General features: G+C 40.6%; 2 protein-coding genes across 7 annotated transcripts in view; one reads left to right on the top strand and one right to left on the bottom strand.

Annotated features, from left to right (window-relative positions):
• The window catches only part of raph1b (Ras association (RalGDS/AF-6) and pleckstrin homology domains 1b), a 72,922-nt gene extending 58,349 nt beyond the window's left edge, over positions 1-14,573 (bottom strand). For all 5 annotated transcript variants that reach the window (XM_058380115.1, XM_058380118.1, XM_058380119.1 and 2 more), the window contains exon 1: positions 14,342-14,573. The gene's annotated coding sequence lies outside the window, so the exon portion shown is untranslated. The remainder of the gene's footprint in view (positions 1-14,341) is intronic.
• Positions 14,574-16,621: 2,048 nt separating this feature from the next.
• Positions 16,622-20,000, top strand: part of pld6 (phospholipase D family, member 6) — a 5,268-nt gene continuing 1,889 nt past the window's right edge. The window contains exons 1-3 of one of the 2 annotated variants that reach the window (XM_058380795.1): positions 16,622-16,760; positions 17,675-17,874; positions 17,966-18,189. In XM_058380795.1, the coding sequence (XP_058236778.1) occupies positions 16,749-16,760; positions 17,675-17,874; positions 17,966-18,189 (436 nt within the window). In that variant the 5' untranslated portion in view covers positions 16,622-16,748. Of the gene's footprint in view, positions 16,761-16,789; positions 17,085-17,674; positions 17,875-17,965; positions 18,190-20,000 lie in introns of those variants that run through there. The other variant, XM_058380796.1, reaches the window with a different exon arrangement.

Here is a 20,000-nt window from a genome sequence, read left to right as displayed (position 1 = left end):
TTCATACCAAGACATTTTGGACAATTTCATGCTCCCAACATTATGGGAACAGTTTGGGAATGACCCCTTCCTGTTCCAACATGACTGCACACCAAGGTCCATAAAGACATGGATGAGCAAGTTTGGTGTGGAGGAACGTCACAGAATCCTGACCTCGACCTGATAGAACACCTTTGGGATGAATTAGAGCGGAGACTGTGAGCCAGACCTTCTCGTCCAACATCAGTGCCTGACCTCACAAATGCGCTTCTAGAGGAACGGTCAAAAATTCCCATAAACACACTCCTAAACCTTGTGGAAAGCCTTCCCAGAAGAGTTGAAGCTGTTATAGCTGCAAAGGGAGGGCCAACTCCATATTACATTCATGTGCATGTAAAGGTAGACGTTCCAAAACTTTTGGCAACATAGTGTATCTATCTATATCTTTTTTTTCTAGTTTTTTTATTTGTTTTTTATAAGTTGTACACAAACATACTGTAAACATACATTCATGCATGAATTCATTAACTCCACTGTACAAATATTTTCCTTTTCCCCGTAACTCCACCCCTTAAAGATCCCTCCCTGCTGCACCTTATCACTTATGAATCCTGCTCAGGTTCACGTTAGATAATCCGTCTTATAGTCTATACAAAAAAAAAAGAAAAAAATTAACAAGTATTCATGGAAGTAGAAATTCTGTAGTATTCAGGAATATCAACACATTTAGCCAAGTAGCTCACTATACTTTGTTTTGTACTTATGCTTGGTAGCAATTTAAGAGGCTAGTTCATAAAAATAGTACGATTAGTTCGTTCTGTATAACGATTCAAAGCCGGCCAGCTACAGCAGGACTAAGTAGATCACCGAGTTATGACTGGATTATTTCTTCTATAATCCAAAGATAATATTATGACAGACCAGGAATAAGCCTCAATATCTGATTATCCTCTCACGTGGTTCACAGCCACAACACTATAAAGCAGTGTACACACCCTCAGCGCCACACAGACGCTCATGTCATTTTCTCCACACCAGGCTCTGCTATGCTCTGGATTCAATTAAACAGCGTGAAGACAAATCCAGCGTGAGCTTTAGGCTACTCCTTGGCTTTAGTCCGGTCACATGCACACATGCTGGGAATTACAGTGAGCCATGCATGGGGAATTTTCCCACGGTGACACCAAATATGAAGAACAGCCCCCTCTTTCCCACCCTCTTTTTTCCATACATTTATCTCTGTCTCTCTCTCTCTCTCTTTCTCTCTATCCCCCATGGTGCAGTATTATAAACCTGCCAAATAACCCATAATAAGACGTATTAGTGAATGAATGCAGTGAACCCCACCATTACTATTCTGTTTAATTAAAGGTCGGCGCCTGCGCAAATATATGACAGCGGGTCAATAAGGAAAATATGTCAATCTGCCAGAGTTATATATCATGTTATGTTTCAAATATTGAATGTTAGCATGTTTCAGTAGGTCACACAAGTGAGAGTTTCTGCTAACTCAGCCAGAGCTTTTGGCAAGTCCTGGGACAAACAGCAGGCTATGATTTTTACTCACTGTGTTAAAAGCCATTACTCGAGTCTGGTTAACGTCTTCATTTTTTTTGCATGACCTGATGCTCGCTTTGTTGCAGTCTACAGGGGGTACCCTAAATATGATACATGGGGGGGAAGCAACAACGTTTTTTGTTGTGAAAAGGTTTCATACTTAGTTTATTTGTTTTTCACTGATTTTAGATCTATCTAATCTAATATTATATATATATATATATATATATATATATATATATATATATATATATATATATATATATATATATATATATATATATTTATATAACTTCTTCAGCAATTTGAGCAACAGTCGCTCGTCTGTTAGATCGGATCACACGGGCCAGCCTTCAATCCCCACGTGCATCAATGAGCCTTGGCCGTCCATGATCCTGTCGCCAGTTCACCACTGTTCCTTCGTTGGACCACTTTTGATAGATACTGACCACTGCAGACTGGGAACACCCCACATTAGCTGTAGTTTTGGAGATGCTCTGATCCAGTAGTCTAGCCATATATATGTTTTTTGGGGGAGGGAATAGTTTGGTAGCTAATTACACAGCTAACTGTGATAAACACTTTACTCCAATCAAGTATGTGAGATGACTGGAAGGGGGGGTGGGGCTTCCAGGCAGACTCAGTTAATATCGATAGAAATCAAAAGACTGGCGCAAATCCTTCCCAAATAAATGTCTATTCACTCATCTGCCATTTTACTAGCAAGAAAAGGACTGCAGCTTTGGCACATTTTTACACCTCTGTGAAATTCTTAAAAGGCAGGCAGGTAGACAATGTGTTAACGATGCTAATACAATAAGAATCATTGGATATCGTGACAACATGGTGTCGAAACAATAACGTTCTTGTCTAACTGGAAGTAACAGGTGTATTTTGCATGCAATAACACAAAACAACAGGGAAACAACCAGATAATTGAGAACAGTCACTTCTGCATAGATGTTTCTAACTGCGTCACGTTTAAACCGCTGACTACTTTGTCAGGCATTAAAATGAATAAGATAAGCACAAGCTAAACACTGTGACCGTTGTGTATCATGACTCCTGGATCAGTCTGTGGCCAGAGAAAGTCACCATGAGCCAGCACTGAGCTTGATCTACGTACAGGGTTTAGAGTTTCTGACTGGCATGTAGGTGTGTAATTTAGAGTAACAGCACGATGAAACAGCTTCCTCGCTCCTTCCTCATTCCTCCACACCTCTGGGAACATCAAACACATCTGAATGGAACTTCTCATTTATAGCTATGATGTGGACTGTGACCAAGCATGACTAATGACCTGATTCAGCTGCCCTGTTCAAAGCTCATTTCATAGAATCAGCTTGCAGTTTAGTTTGTGTGCGTGTGTGTGTGTGTGTGTTTGGCAACAGGACAAAACGCTACCACAGAACAGGTCACTGCACACATTTCTGGGACAGCGCTAGTGCAGTAACACCAATGTGAAGTGTCTTTGCATCGTCCATCCCGTCAACCACATAACAGATCTGAGATCAGCGTTAGAGACCGGACAGCGCGGTCCTCGGTTCAGTGTGCTGAGGTCACATGGGCAGTGACGGAAAAGTCAACATAAAACAGCGAGACCTTCAACCAGCTGCAGCTGGGCCATGTGCCGAGAACTCCACACCCTGTCCCAACACACACACACACACTTTCTCAATGCAATATTATCATGTCCTGTTAATCATTTCTATAATATCTTCTGCCTTTAAGCCAAGTATAACAACTGTTGACATTTTATATATCTGTATTTTACTTGTGTTGGAAGTCTAGGGTTGACCTAGGGGCGTGGCTTATGAAGACAAGAAACACATTACCTGATAAAGGCCGACACTAGTGAAAGATGACGGAAAATCGGGTGTTTACTGATGTAGAGGTTTACTTATGAACTACGAACAAGATTTTTACATTATGACTGCAGCAGTCAAAAGGCAGCTGTGGTATTTTTCTTAATACGAATCTTCATGCAAAGCTGCTGCACATCCTAAAGGCTGTTTTTATTTGTGTTTAGGTTTCTCTGAATGCAGAGAGACGATCTAATGTACAACAAACGTTACAGATCCGTTTCTTAATACTGAATTATTATGCAGGCCAGGCTTTTCATTCCAATTGCCCGAGACGCACAAATTAAATTTACACTAGCTGGGACGCTGGCACATGGAGCTTCATATATCTGTATTCGACCGGCAGGTTATTATTAATATTATTAAAAAAACAAAGGTGTTAATAAATCAAATGAGGCAAAAAAAATAAGCTTAAGGTATGTATAGCTGCTTTCTGTGCACTCAGTTTATGTAGTGGTGCTGGTTATAACGCTTTAACAGGCTTTTACCTTATTTTCAACGGAATGTACACTCATGCAGAGCAAAAATAGATATGTGCGAGACACAACACCACCTGTGCGAAAGAACGGTCAAAGACGGTTGTGTTCTGTTCGATGCTGCTAACACAACGTGCTATATAAAGTCACTTTCAGCTCTGGGGAATCACTGGCTGCGCATTGGAGGTGTAAAAATGACAAAAAATACACACATTTCTATAGCATCGATTGGCAAATAAACATTAAGGAGAGTTTTTCTCTTGGTGAAGCCTCGTGACGGTGTTGAAACACATGGGCATGGACAGTAAAGTAAAAGTAAAAGGGGTCACTTGAGGTGCGCTTTCATATAATCACTACCCTGCTTAGAAGTCCGAGTAGGTAGAGTTTAATAAGACATGTCATCCAAAGTACATAAAAAAATGAGAACACTTAAAAACATAACTGGACTCAATAACACAGGGGTCAGCAATGTCTATAAATCATTTCTAGGATACCGGATTCACATGGGGACCATAACACTGGGTTTTGCTGACCTGCTGCTCTTTATAAACTATTGATTCAAAGACATTACATGTATGATCCTTTACCCAGAAGAAAATATTTATTTCAACTCAATGCTGTTTTTACCATGACACATTGTCCATGTTTACAGATTCTCAGATGGGTTTCATACTAAGAACAGTTCTTAACTTTCATAACCTGCCAAAAAATACGGACAACATAGATATTAACTGTTCCTCAAGTATTTTTCCACAGTGTGACATATATTAGTGTGACTGGTTTCTCCAAGTCTAGCCTGTCAGCTCCTAAAAAAAATAGGATTTTAAGATGTTCCACTTGGTAAAATGGAAAGGAGGTGCATTGTTGGTTGTGGTGAAGCTGGTGTTGGTCAGAGGATTAGCAATTTCCAGCCCCACACACACACACACACACACACACACACAGACGGTTCCAACCCTATTTCACATTCAGCAACTTTTCAAGTCTCCGGACTGGGCTAAAAAAAATTCACCTCCTTTTCGCACAAGCAGGAAGCTATGAATGAGGCCAGACAATCGTTACTTATTTTAGCTGAGGTAAAGTTCACTTCATGTCTGGTATCGTTTTACACTGCCAACAGAAATTTCTCCTTAAAACTATATGAGTAGTGGTTTAATCTCTCGATTGAACAAGTGAATCGAATAAGTTAATGCCATGAAGTTCAGCTAAGCTTGTGTGTTCTCTCACAGAAAAGCTTGTGAAGCTACCGTTATAAACAGTAATAAAATAACAGACCTAAAGAAGCTTCCCAAAAAGGTATACACATTAAAAAAAACACACACGCACACACAATGGGTGTCAGGTAGCTTGTACCGCCACACATTTTGTCAGCTAACCCGACAGAATTTCTGAGAGGATCGTTATGTCATGCTAATTGGAGCCCTTAATTTTCAGAGCGAAAGCTAGCCAGCTAACATTTGAAAAAAACTGACAGGATTTCTCATAGTTCATATTTATAAAATATAATAATCCTCACTTCAAATATTACCAAGCTAGTTAAGACGTGCTAACCCGACAGGATTTTGAATCATAAATACATCAGAGTTCACAATCTTTTGCGATGAAGCTAGGTACCCTTTAATCCATTATTAAAGTCTCTCATAGTTTCTTCTCAATAATCGGAAACTGGCTTAACAATTTCTGTAGGCTTCCGTTAGGGATTTTCTTTAATTACAGGGTAGCTAAGATAAGCTGACTTGACTGGATTTCTGAGAGAAATTTTAACATATATTCAGCTGTATAACTTCCACTGTGGGAACTAGAATTTCTGAGATTATTTTTATTTTAGATTTAGTAAAGTCTATAATTTTCACTGATTTCTGAGAAGAATTTTTTTTAAAAAGTATTCATTCAGATGTCTTCTTTCCCCGGCTAAAACTAGACAGCTAACATTAGCAAGCCTGACATTATTTTTTATTAGATCATATTCATATATATTTAAAGTATACATGTTAACTGCTAATATTAGGCAGCTAGCTAAAAAGCGTGTTTTTAAGTCATACGATCTTACGGATTTCAGACAGACCCTTCTTGAGAAACAGCCCTCTTTAATCAAGTTAGTCCGATTCTTGTCTGTGAACAATTTCCCTAATCATCACATAATTGTTAAAGCATTTATCTAAATACCTTCAAAATGTTCACATTATCTCATCAACTAGCTCTACCCCGAAGTGTCCATTTACCAGGACCAGAGACATCACTTTATAAAACCCACTTTTTGTTTCAATAAAAACACTTTGTGTTTCTTATTAGAAAATTACGTTACTGAGAGTTCATGAATAAATCATTCCCAACCTTAAATTTTTAATCATTAATAAGTTACTGCATATTAGCTGGTAATATGGAAAAAAAAATTAGCATGAAAACAGGTTCACCAGGGGGCATTAAGATTAAACATAACCATACCTTAAAGTTAAACATTCTCAAAAACCTCCCTCCCTCTCTCTTTCTCCGAAAGCAAGGTCCAAATTCAGAGTGACGCTCCTTTACATTCAGTGATGTTGACATCATTTTAACTGATGTAGTTACAGACACATCGATTACCAGATCACCATTTTATAAGTCTTTTACTGAACATACAATACAATGATTCATTGGTACTGGATATCATAGACGAATACACTGTTAAGCACCTTGGAAGCCTCAAAGAAGGCGAAATTTTAAAGTGCAAAGTGCATTAAAATGAAGCAGTGATGGCTACCGTTGCTAACCCAGATTACCACTGTAGCAGTAACTCAATAGAAAAAGACACTAGGATTCTTACATGTGTACATAAATAAATCTCTGGATGATGTTCTGCATTAATACCACATGTCCTGTACCTAGGAGATTTTTCTAGAAACATCGCACACGAATATTATGCTCACAAAATACATTCAATGTCTTTTTTGTAGCCTAGGATATGTGAATAACATCGAAACCATCTGGCATCATTCCATTGCTAAGAAGATGAGAAACTGCAGATGACTGATTACTAACTTATTTTCCAGTTTCTAATTGATGTTGTATCTCAGATAATCACTACAGTTTATGCAAGATACCTTCAGTAAAGATTAGCCAATGTATTGTGATCACCACTAAATTTATATACAACTCCAGTATAATATCTTCCTATCAAAATGTCAGACAAAAATGGAGATCACATGGAAGGATAACCAGTATACCAAGCAGCAGTCCCTCAGGCTAAGCTATCTGCTTGAAATATTTTAGCATTTTTGAGCAACCTTTCAGAGAAACTGAAGGAGCGAGCTCACTAAGATGAATTAAGGTTTCAGTGTACTTGCATGCTCAAGAGTGCACTCGAACCCACTCTCAGCAAGCCGGGAGATTTTAAGGACAAACTGAGGAGTGGCCTCTGTTTTCCTCGGCTCCATGCATGAGAACATGTTGAACTCTGGGGAGGGGAAGGAACCCTCCATAATGGCCATTCCAGCTGGCTGGAGAAAAGCCTGTCGTCATGGTGAGATCAGTGGGGTCACCAGGGGTCAACTACGGCTGAGGACCAGAGACAGAGAGCCACTACAATATATCTTTCATGAAGTAAAATAAACCTCTTTTACTGTTTTTCTTCAGAACCAGAGATCAGCTTTCCATGCTGGATGCTCCTTGTGAATGTAACTCAGCATCTGTGATGAATGCTTGGTCTTATGAGGCTCATTTTACAGCCATGAATCAAGGAGCATATGTGGAACAAATTTCACAAAAATGCTGTGCCTATTTTTTATTAGAATATGAAAGAAATGGGGTGCATGAGTCATTGTTTTGGAGATCTACAGTAAATTTTGAACAATGAAATACTTCTCCTGCTTTCCTATCCAGTAGATGATGCTTGATTTACACTACAGCCTCGTGCAGCCCTGCATAGAGTCAAGTCCTTAAACTCTCTGCCTTATTGAGAGATTCGTCCCGTTAGCTTTCTTTGAACAAGCATTATCTGCTTAGCCAGCTATCCATCACTGTCTTAGTAGCTGCTGCCTGTCTCATCATCCTCCCTCCAGAGACACAATTTCAGCATGAACTTCAACTCGATACGTGTCAGAGAAATAGCAGAATCAAATCACAATCGCCATTTTATGTCGATCACGTTGATGTTAATTCACGTATGAGATAACAGGAATGTTTAAAGATGAGATTCTTAACATCTTCGCTCGAATCCTCTCAATGTCGCTGCTTAATTCTATTGAAGACAGAACTGGAAACTTGAGAAAGATCCGCCTTCATTTCTGAGGCTTTCTGGCTGCATGTTAAAGTGTGGGTTTATATTTATATCTCCTTTTTCAGTAAAACTACTGATTTAGGACTAGTCCATCTTCTGGTGGCTGCAGAATGGTTTTGGAGAATTGTTAAAAAAAAAAAAAAATCACTGATTTTCTTTTAGCATATCAAAAAATATTTCATTGCCTTCTACATGAAGGGTTTGAGTTAATCCACACGAAGTTCTGGCTGATCATTATCGTATGATGAAACATTTCTCTCCAGGGTGTGGTTTCTTCTACAATGATTCTGCTCCCATCCACAGGGAAGGAAGAGGGCTCACTGACTGGTTCGATGAGAATGGAGATGGTGAAAATCCAACGCTACAGCAGAGTTCAATCCTAAATTCTGTGCTGCCGTGTTAGACAACGCTCTCCAACACCATCGTCAAAACACCGCCTGAGGGCAGAATCCTTTAGAGAAATGGTGCTCATCTTTCCAGTACTGTTCTGGATACCTGTAAAAATCAATGCTAAGGCAAACTGAAGCTGTTCTGGTATCTTGTGGTTTTTCTCTTTCTGGTCTTTTCTCAAAGAAAAAAAAAATTCATCCTATTCCATATGTTCTCCAAACGTCCGTACGAATCTCCTAGTTCTCTCCTTCCTCTCAAAAACATGACAGACTGGCTATGCTAAACTGCCACAGTTGAGGCAATTTAGCTGGCTGGAATAAAGCGGTTAATGAACAAATGAAGTCTACTGCAACTCTTCCGCTAAACCATGTACTCCCATACTTAAAACTCTGTCATAAATATTATGCTAACATTTATAAATAACATAGTAGGCACGCTATTTTGACACACTTTTTTTTGGAACACAGTAGCAAATCACTTGGGACCAATTCCAAGAGTCAGCAACTATTGAATGGACTTGGGAGTTGAGGTCAGTCGGTATGAACTGCCTCGATAGGACTGTCAGTAAACAGGTTCATAAAGTGTTCAAGGGTCACAAAGCATCTTGCTGTTATTACCTCGTCTGAGTTAAAGCAGTGTATTTCCACCCTGACTAAGCGGTGTCCGATTTCTTGCTTGGTTGAAATGGACCTCGTTGGATACAACTGGAGACCCAAAATTTTACTATATTTTTAATTTTTGTTTTATAAATTTGGATCACTGTGGAAGGTTTCCAAGCCTTGAAACAGGGCTCATGTAGATACACACACACAAAAAGCCTACAAGGACATACCAAGCACTCATATTTTTCATTTCATCAAGGACTGGACAAAAAGATGTCCAAACAATGGATTGTTTCTCAGCCTGTCTGGAATTCAAAGTCTGGTATTATGTTATAGTAGCCATGCTTACTTAGGTCCACCAGCAACTTTTACTCTCTAATACAAGCCACCACATTTTATTAACCCCAGATCTACACAAATATGAAGTCTTCTAAGACAACTGCTTTTTGTCACATGACCGCTGTGTTGAAGTCGATTGGCCCTGATGTAAGACAGGGTAACGAACTCAAGCCACATGCTCCTGACCACAGCCTCCAGTGTGGAAAACACCACCTGCCATTGTGTGTCACGTTCAGTACCCAAATAAGAAGATAAAACACTTCCCTGATCCGACTTGACTGTGCTTCTTTTATTTATTACAAAGTGTTATGCTGTCTCAAACAAGCAGAGACAAGTAATGTTGGAATTGCTCCATCCTGAACTATACGATCAAATAAATTAAAATAAAAAAAAGTTCATATTCTGACACGTATGGTGCAATAGAAATTGAAATCTGTACTGTAATAAAACTAAACAGTTTAGCCATGTTATCATAGTACTCCACTGTGGATAATATCCATAATAGACTAGGGCAACAACGATTAAGTCAGGACTTCGTAAGTCCTGGTTCAGTTATCCTACAGGTAAATTACAGCGATCTCTATTCTGCTCTCTCACTCCTTGTCCTGCACAATTCCTCTTTTTCCTTTGCTGAGTTTGTATTAAGCAACTCTTTTGGCAATGATTCACAGGAGACTTCTGGCACCCAAAGCCATAGATGAAAAGCAAAGAGAACTGTTTGATTGTAGAGGTGGAAACCATTTCTAGGCCGACCGCGGCTAACACAGTAGCAATCTGTATTCCGTGAGACGCCAACCAACTTCAAATGAAGTAGCTCAATAAGGATCGAATGAGTTCCACCACCCAGATATACGTTATTCACTTGCATTAAAGAGAATAGCTCTTGGTACAATAAGGCAGCAGTGGTCTAGATTCATAGAGAAGCATTTCCCCAATGAGTTGACTAGTGCCACCAGGGTGTTGCCAGGAAAGCTATGGAGTCTCAGCTGCGTCCAAGGCCTGACACTCGCCAATACATCCCACCTGCTTCCAGTGACAGAGGTTTGAGTAGCCAAGGGTGTCCTCTCTTGTTTCACCCTGCCTGCTGACTGTCCTTCATGTTGTCTCTTTGAAACACGACCACCCCCAACATCTCAGACCCTCAGGAGGGCTTTGGTAAGATGACACCACCTTAGAGCCCAGTCTTTTGTGTGGGATCCCCTCAGCCTGTATGTGTCAAGCATGCCACATCAAAGCATCTAGTTCTCAGTCATTAGATACAGACAAGCTCATTAGATTAAAGGCAAAAAAGAGAGAGGGAGAGAGAGAGAGAGAACTCACTCTGAGAAGGATGATGCACATAATGCACAGTACGACCCCAGAGGCTTGCATCTAATGGACTGAGGGTGACCTTGGACACAAACATTCTCATGCACACCACCAAAGCTTTCTTCTTATCTTCCCCTGAGGAGAATTAGTAAGCCCTTAGGCAGCTGATTTTCTCATCAGATACACTGGTGCCAAGCTATAGGACTTCCTCAACATCTCCCAGCCACAAACAGGACACTCAACTTCCGCAAGGCTACGGCAAATGGCAAAACTATCGACCCAGAGATTCTCCTGATTCGAAGTTGCCTGTATAAAGTGTTACGCTCATTGTACCCTTCGACGGTGTTGACACAACAGATTCAGCTCATGAACCTGACAATGAAACACTAACAGCAGGTACGTTGAAGCAAAAAAACTCCACCAAATGCCCATGGCTACTTCAAGACTACGATCGATCTTTTTCTTTCCCTGAATCCAGTCGACTCATTCTGTCCATCAGAGTCGATCAATGGGACAATTCAATCAGGAGACTGGTTCACAGCCACAGTCTGAAGATCCAACCTGAGCTGTATCGCCTGCCTGCCCGTACATGTGCACCATGCTGACCCACATGTACATCAACATTTTTGCAAATACGCAATGTGGCAGGTGACAACATTCCCATGTTCCTGTTGGATATCTGAAGTGCTGGATTAGCATTTTTTCCTGCTTGCTATGTAGATCAGCAATGCTATTTAAAAACAAAAAAACAAAAAAACAAGTAAGACAACTTAAGAGCAAGATTTTTAGACCTTTCATAGAGGTACATCACAACATATGAAGAATCACAATGACTCCACCACCTTCAATTGAGGTCATGCTCCAAATATTGGAAAGAGAGCTGTTTCACCAAGGTCCCACCAAGACACCATGTCAATCCCGGCATATTCCAGCAGACGTCTGTAAATAAGAGCAAATCAGAGCAAGAGAACTGTCCTTGTCTCGTCTCTGTCCGGTTGTGCTTGAGACTCAGCGGGTATTTCCTGAGGAGGAAAACTACTTGCTGTCATCTTTTCCGTTCGACTTGGTGTGGATGTCAACACCAGAGTATGACGGAAAGGAGGGGACTCGGAAGCAGAAATAGTCTCAGTTTCCTCCCCATCTCAAATTCGAGCAGGATGCAAAGTGTATATCGGCCTCTACATCGGATAGCTCTGTCAGTGAGGCACTTAACGCTGGACGAGATCCTGATGACAGGCCTTGCTTCACCTCATCTAACCTCCATTGAGTGCTATGGCCTCTTTTCTGCGGCGCACACACACACACAAGTAAACACCGCACCTCAAGCTTGTGTTTGCTTTCAGCCGAGACACACTCGAGCAGACAGCCTGCAAACAACACGGCCTTGTATCCGTTCTGTGGAAGACTGTGGTGTGATGGTAATGGCCGGAAAATCATCACATTACCACTGCGGTATAGTGGAGAGTTATGATCTACACCATAGGCTCAGAAAAAAGAAATGGAATTAACTCTTTTCTGCAAATTACCAGGAGCTTATGCATCAAGCAGTTATCACAAAGCTAACAGTACAAAAAGCAGTGATGGTACAGGTGACGTCCAAACAGTATCTCTTCAGTCTTCTGTGACGGTGATGTAGGCACTGCGTGTATCAGATGCCAAGAAAGTGACTCCATTTGACAACATTAAAAGAAAGCATGAGCCTTTAACTAAACCACAGACTTAACTTGAGTTCTAGGGAATGTACGTTGGTCATTATGGTAACAATACAGGTGTGTGTGCATGGAGTTTGCAGTGCTAGAGAATTATGTGGTAAGATTTTGAGGTGGATCATAATCCTGAACATTTTTAAAAACAGTGGCAAGAGCGGAAAAGAAAAAAAAAGACAAAAAAAAAAAGGGAGGGGTCGTATTTTTTCTTTTTTTTTTTCCTGCCATATTTATATGCAGCATTAAGCCGGACATAAAAATGGTTTTCATTTGTTTTGACAACATGAACAAAACATTTTTTTCATGATGTTTTTGCACTGCTCAGTGTTGCTTAGTATACTTCACAAAGCAGCCAAACACATAAGTAAAATATAAATAATGCAAAAAAACCCCAGCATCATCTTGAATTGTGATCAAATCTTCAGCTATTCTCAAATAGCTATATTTCCCTTTTTCAGCACTGAAAGGTGAAAAGTGTGTATGTGACTGTTCAAATTAGAAACAGGGGGAGAAAAAAAAAAAAAAGATGTTAAGTGTCTGTCTGAAATGTTTGAGTCATTATCTAGTCTGAAAAGCTCATCATGATTAATGCAGAACCAACAATTTGGATCTGAAATGCTGGATAGGCGTTGGGTCAGTTTCAAGCTGATCCACAGACAGGTTTCGAACCAGGAACACATCTTATGCTGAAGCGACTCGATACAGATCTTGAATGTAATTACAGGACCTGGTGCTTCACCTAACTGGGCATCATATACCTGCAGAGACAACATCACTATCGGATTAACCTAGGGTATCACCCGAGACGCAGAACCCTGACATCAAGATCATATCATATATACAAGAGGGAACGAAGATGTACAACAATATTGCTGCACTTCTACGGGGTAAATTAAATCGAGTGTAGTTTCCAGTAGCTGTGGACGTGACTGAGTGTAATCTATGTGGGCCAGCGTTCCCTGATCCTGGTGTCGCACTGCACATTTTAGGATCTCTCTCACACACACCCACCCACGGTGGTTCGGCTCATCAGCTTGTTAAGAGGTCCTTCATGAGGAACACACAAAATTTGCACTTCACTTAAACTAGATGTGCGATTCAAAAAGGTAAACATCTGACCTAGGACAGAACAACAAGAAGGCGTCAAACAACATGGACAACATGCAAATGTAGAAACTAAGCGTGATAGGAACATTTACATACGAGTAGATAACAGTGGAGCATCCGAATGTGCGTTTAGATGAACGGTAAGAGGGGACAGAAAGCTGTGTGTGTGTTTTAATGCTGTAGTGTCCACAGGCAGACGCCGGGGCCAGTTTGAACACACCCAACATCATGTGGACAATAAAACGAGCATCTGACCAATATTTATTAATCTGTCATCATCAGAGATGCGTCACAGACTAGCCATGTATCTGATTCAGCATCATGAAAGGGGTCAAGAAGGATTGGATCATCAAATTTTCCTGAGGCCAAACTGGACACACACACACACACACACACACACACACACAGTAAACGCTGCCTTCAGTGCACTCATGCCTGTATCATATGTTGAGGCAGGGTTTTTCCTCTTTAACTCTCATTCTATCATGATACAGACATGTGTAAATACAGGAGTGTGTCCTTCTCTCCTCTCTCTCTCTCTCTGGTAGCGACATGTGTGTTAGTTAAAGCCTGGCAGGATCATTTTCTCATTACCACCGGAGACAATAACAGCTTACAAACAGCAGGGCGTGAGTCCTGATTCCTCTGGGTAGCTCAACATCCCAAAAATCCTTATCCATTTTTTCCCCCAAAGCAATTAATAGAAATAATTGATGATGATGATGATGAATTAATTAGAAACTAAATTAACGGGACTTACCCTAAAGGTGAATAGAAGGAAGAATCCTCTTGGCTCCTATTGAGAACAAGCCACACTACTTCCAGATGAAATCAAGTAAATATCCAAACGTTTCGCCACAGACTGTTGTTTTTCCCAATTAATATTATTATTATTATTATTATTATTATTATTATTTCAGTCTTGTACTACGGACACATCTCTAAGCCTTTTCCCATTCTCTCTCTCTCTGTCTCTCTCTTTAGGGAACTGTGGCGTGCTCCTAGCGTCCAATTTCCTGCCCCGCCCATATTTCGGAATCAACGAATCAGCGCAAGTAGCGGCTTCGAAATTCCCGCCCACGTTAGCAGCAACCGACCAATCAATCGTGCCGAAGGAGTCGGCGTTCTGTTCGGGGGGCATGAGCGCATCCGTTGGCCGCGTTTCCCAGACGGTTACTATCCGGCTGCGTGCAAATTAGGCATTTAAATGTTCGACTTGTTTACTACGTTTAAACTAGAAGAGCACTATTTAAGCGCACTATCTAGTGTACGAAAGTGCGATTTGAGACGCAGACTTTATATTACGGCGGAGGAAAATAACGCCAGTTTGGATATAGTTCTGTCTACATTCTATGCTGTGAAATGTTACAGAAATATTTCTGTCATCTGTGGTCATTGGGATGTGGCGTTAGTGGAGCTGATTTTAAACAGAAATAAAATTAGATTGAGCAAATAAATAAATAAATAAATAAATAAAACTAGACCCAAGTCTCAGTAGATATACGTACTTCCGGTTTTTGTGTAAAGTGACCATTAGCATCACACAAACCGCATGGATCCTGCAAATCGTAAAAACATTTAATACTGTTTTTCCTAAGCATATTTAGTATTAGTAGTTAATCCATTTATTACAGGTATGCTGTGTGCTTCTGCCATATAAAACATTTGGGCCATCTCTGTGGGAAGCTGGATGTCCTGCAATAGTAGGGGACAATGGTAGAAGAAAGCTTGGTGTTGTTCTCCACCTAGTGGCGATCTGTGATTCTACTCCCTACACTATATTGCCAAAAGTTTTGGGAGACCCCTCCAAATCATTGAATTCAGGTGTTACTTTGGAGTGATGACTGCGAGCCAGACCTTTCTCGTCCAGCATCAGTGCCTGACCTCACAAATGCGCTTCTAGAGGAATGGTCAAAAAATTCCCATAAACACACTCCTAAACCTTGTGGAAAGCCTTCCCAGAAGAGTTGAAGCTGTTATAGCTGTAAAGGGTGGGCCAACTCCATATTACATTCAGGTGCATGTAAAGGCAGATGTCCGAGTTTTGACCTGGCTCACAGTCTCCGCTCTAATTCATCCCAAAGGTGTTCTATCAGGTTGAGGTCAGGACTCAGGACAAGGCCACTCAAGTACCTTCACACCAAACTCGCTCATCCATGTCTTCAAGGACCTTGCTTTGTGCACTGGTGTGCAGTCACGTTGGAACAGGAAGGGGTCATCCCCAAACTGTTCCCACAAAGTTGGGAGCATGAAATTGTCCAAAATGTCTTGGACGTAGGTTTTGAAGCATTAAAAGTTCCTTTCACTGGAACTAAGGGGCCAAGCCCAACCCCTGAATTCAATTATTTGGAGGGGTGTCCCAAAACCTTTGGCAATATACTATACTATAAAACACTGCTATGAGGGCTAATTTGTCAATTAATTGAATCCATTTTTGAATCAGTTTTGAAATTAATAAGTGAAAATTCTCTAGTAAGTGTATGTGCACCAAATGTATAATGTAGCAAATGCCTAGCAGTAAATATTCAACACAAGCTACCTTTTTGAGAAGCAACAAGAGTTAGAACCGAGGGCATGAAGTCTTTATTATTGCCACACATACATTACAGCACAGTGGAATTGTTTTCTCCGCATATCCCAGCTGAGGAAGTTGGGGTCAGAGCACAGGGGCAGCTATGATACAGCACCCCTGGAGCAGAGAGGGTTAAGGTCTTTGTTCAGTTGCCCAACAGAGGAGCTTGGTTATAACAGTATTGGGTGGTAAGATTGAGGTAGGTGTAGGTGTGTGTGTATGTGTGTGTGTGTGTGTGTGTATGTGGATGTCTCACTGTGTAAATTGTCACATATTTCACGTATGCCCAACTAACCTTTGTGGTTGCATTACCACATAAATTGGGTAAATTTTTAAGCTACCCCTACTGTATCGTCACTAGAGGGCGCTGTTCATCTTAACTTGTTTACCTGAGGCCATTATCCTAGTAATTGGGACTCACTTTCCTGAATCGAATCTTTTGAATGAATCAAATTTGAGTGAATCTAGAGTGCACTGACAAATACAAGCAAACGTAGAACAGGAAAAAAAAAAAAAACAGAAATTAAGTGAAATTTGCCACCATGGCTCTGACCTCAATACCTTTTACGATGGATTTGTTACCCCTGCATACTTAATGAACATTAAGGTAATATATTAGCATTTTAATATAGTTTCAAAATAAAGCACAGCATATTTGACAGTCAGCAAACATTACGTACAAATCTACTCCTTGTGTTCTGTGTATCGTTCAGATTAGTACAAAATAAATTTTTGCCACTTTTTTTTATAAAACATTTAGTTTTTATAATCCGGTTTCACTGCAAACAACATACAGGAGACTTGGCTCGTGCTTAAGAATCGATTTGTTTGGTCACTTCAAAAGACTCGAGCACAAAGAATCGATTCGTTTACTGGCTATTCTGCATATCGAAAAAAAAAACGCACGTGCAGCGTAACAGTTAGTTCAGAAGTAAATACTTTTGGTCATACAGGTTTTTATTTTATTGTTTATAACTTTTTAAGATGCCTGTTAAACATGGCTTATTAGCGGTCGTAGTTTGGTCGTAGCCTTGGAAACGATAGCATCCGGTTAACGAAGTTAGCTGTCTTGCTAATCTTAATCCAAAATTGGTCATAATCCATATTTCAAAATCTGTAGAAAAAAATCCAAATGGATTAGAATTACTGAATTAGAGGATACGTGTAGTTGCACAAATAAAAATAAAACAAATTGGCGTAGTGTAATGGGGTTTTGAGTTTGGTCGGTTATTAGCTAACTAGTTAGCTTTAAACAGGTTTAAGAGGATGTTACCCGGATGTAGAGGTACAGCACTATACACTAATCATGATTGCAACTAAACTGAGAAATCCAATCTGCTGAGACTTTGTTTAAGGCAATGATCACTCTGATGAATCACAACAGTGACCAGTAAATTTAGTACATTTGAGCATAAGTATATTAAAATATATGAAGGTGTTTTTGTCCTGTGGATTACTTTGATTGATTGATTTTTCTGGTGTCTCACTTTCACCACCTCTCGTCTGTCTGTGCTGTGTGAGATGTCTCTGGTGGCGGTATTGAAAATGCTTGGTCTCGGAGCAGTGGCTATCGCATTAGGCCTGGAAGGACTGGACTGGTTGCTGGTTCGACATGTCTGGCCCAGAAGAGGTTCCCGTAAGCCCCTGAAGGAGGTTCTCTTCTTTCCTTCACCACCAGCATGTGTGGAGCACTTGTACAATTCCCTTAAGGCTCATTCATGGTAATTATAAAATTAACATATCCTTACCGTGGTTCTGTTTTGAAAACTTTGGTTACGCATTGTTTGGTCCGAACCCTCTGTCTGCCCGCAGCCTGTGTCCCCTCCCTCATGGCCTCAACACATCATTCACCAGACTCCTGGAGCATCTTCTCTCAGCGTGTGTTTCACTGGATCTTTGTCTGTTCTCCTTCTCCAACCCTGAGCTGAGCCGGGCCGTGCTGCTCTTACACAGCCGGGGGGTGCGTGTGAGACTGTTTACGGATCGAGACTACATGGCCATCAGCGGCTCTCAGATCGGCGTCCTCCGCAAGGCAGGTACGAACAACGCAGCCACCTTGCTGATCCCGTTACTTTGTCTATGTCATATAATTACAACTTGCACCTTACTGGAAGCTTGATCGTCATGCAGACTGCGTACCTAGATCATCACAGACTTGTCTCAACAGACATTTGATTCAGGAATAGCATAGAGTAATAAAACAGCGGAGAAATTTAATATACAAATCAGCTGTGTTATATTCTGAATTGTTTTACATGCAATTCGACTCGGGCCTGAGTCTGATGTTTGATTTGAAATGATGTGCTCAGAAATAGATTCAATTATTGAATATTATGGAAAGATTTAATTATTGAAAGATTAAATATGGTGCTAGCTAAAAAAAAATTTCTATAGAAGACATTGTGCCAGAAACCACATGACCAGGTCAGTTTGAAATACTATGCAAACACTGAGAAGTGAAGTGAATAAGACTGATGATCTCCTCATCATGGCACCTGTTAGTGGGTGGGATATATTAGGCAGCAAGTGAACATTTTGTCCTCAAAGTTGATGTGTTAGAAGCAGGAAAAATGGACAAGCGTAAGGATTTGAGGGAGTTTGACAAGGACCAAATTGTGATGTCTAGACCACTGGATCAGAGCATCTCCAAAACTGCAGCTCTTGTGGGGTGTTCCCGGTCTGCAGTGGTCAGTATCTATCAAAAGTGGTCCAAGGAAAGAACAGTGGTGAACCGGCAACAGGGTCAGTGATGGCCAAGGCTCATTGATGCACGTGGGGAGAGAAGGCTGGTCCATGTGATCCGATCCAACAGACGAACTACTGTTGCTCAGACTGCTGAAGAAGTTAATGCTGGTTCTGATAGAAAGGTGTCAGAATACACAGTGCATGATGGGTCAGGGGTTGTTTTAGCAGCAAAAGGGGGACCAACAAAATATTAGGCAGCTGGTCACAAGGTTATGCCGGGTTGGCGTATAGCTATAGTGCAAAATGAGCAACCTTCAGACAACAACGTGGATCAACATAACAAAACCTGTACATATCTACAACATGTAAATATAACACCTTTCACACATAAAGGTAATTCACGGTGCGTATCAGCTCGCTGCATAAATAAATTATTAAGATAAAGTAAAATCGATTGAGCAACAGAATGAAATCAGATTAAGAAGAAAAATGAATAAAGTGCTAGATCAGTGCTTTGTTTGTGGCACAGGAGTCTTAACAGGTGACTTAAAAATGGTGACCGTTGGGGCACACCTAATATATGACAGCTTGTTCCACCTGTGTGGAAACACAATAGCGTTATTAAATGACATCATTAACTATACAAAACAAAGTCTAACAGCTAGCAGTAATCACTGCAGATGAGAGCAAAGGCCTGGACTGCACATAAGAATCCAAACCTGTAGTGCTGAAGTAAGTCATGAATGCCCTTACTGCTTCCAGTACAAATTTATCAGTCAGCCGTGACTGCATCATCAGAAAGCCCAGAGGCGTACACAGCTCTAATTACACCACCACACAACTTCATCATGTTCTGTCTTGTACTGTGTTTATTATGATTAAGATCATGTCTGCAAGAGTGAGATAAAGGTGATGTCCTCTTCCCAACAACCTATTTACAATTATTCATTTCTGTAATGCCAGTTGAAAAAGGCATGACCTCCCACTCACATCTTTCTTAATATTCAATTATTAGATACCTTCAGACTGTGGATCAAGTGAACATCACTGTGAAAGAGTCATGTCACAGTGACCGTCATAAAAGACCCTAAACGACAGACAAGACAGGTTTAGTGTCCAAAGTTTGAAGGGAAATGTAGCTAACAAGTAGGAAAAATGCCAG

This window comes from Hemibagrus wyckioides, linkage group LG26, assembly GCF_019097595.1.
Source record: "Hemibagrus wyckioides isolate EC202008001 linkage group LG26, SWU_Hwy_1.0, whole genome shotgun sequence".
In the NCBI taxonomy this organism is placed as follows: Eukaryota; Metazoa; Chordata; class Actinopteri; order Siluriformes; family Bagridae; genus Hemibagrus; species Hemibagrus wyckioides.
The sequence above is the reverse complement of the archived record's forward strand: the minus strand, read 5'-3'. Positions and strand labels throughout refer to the sequence as shown.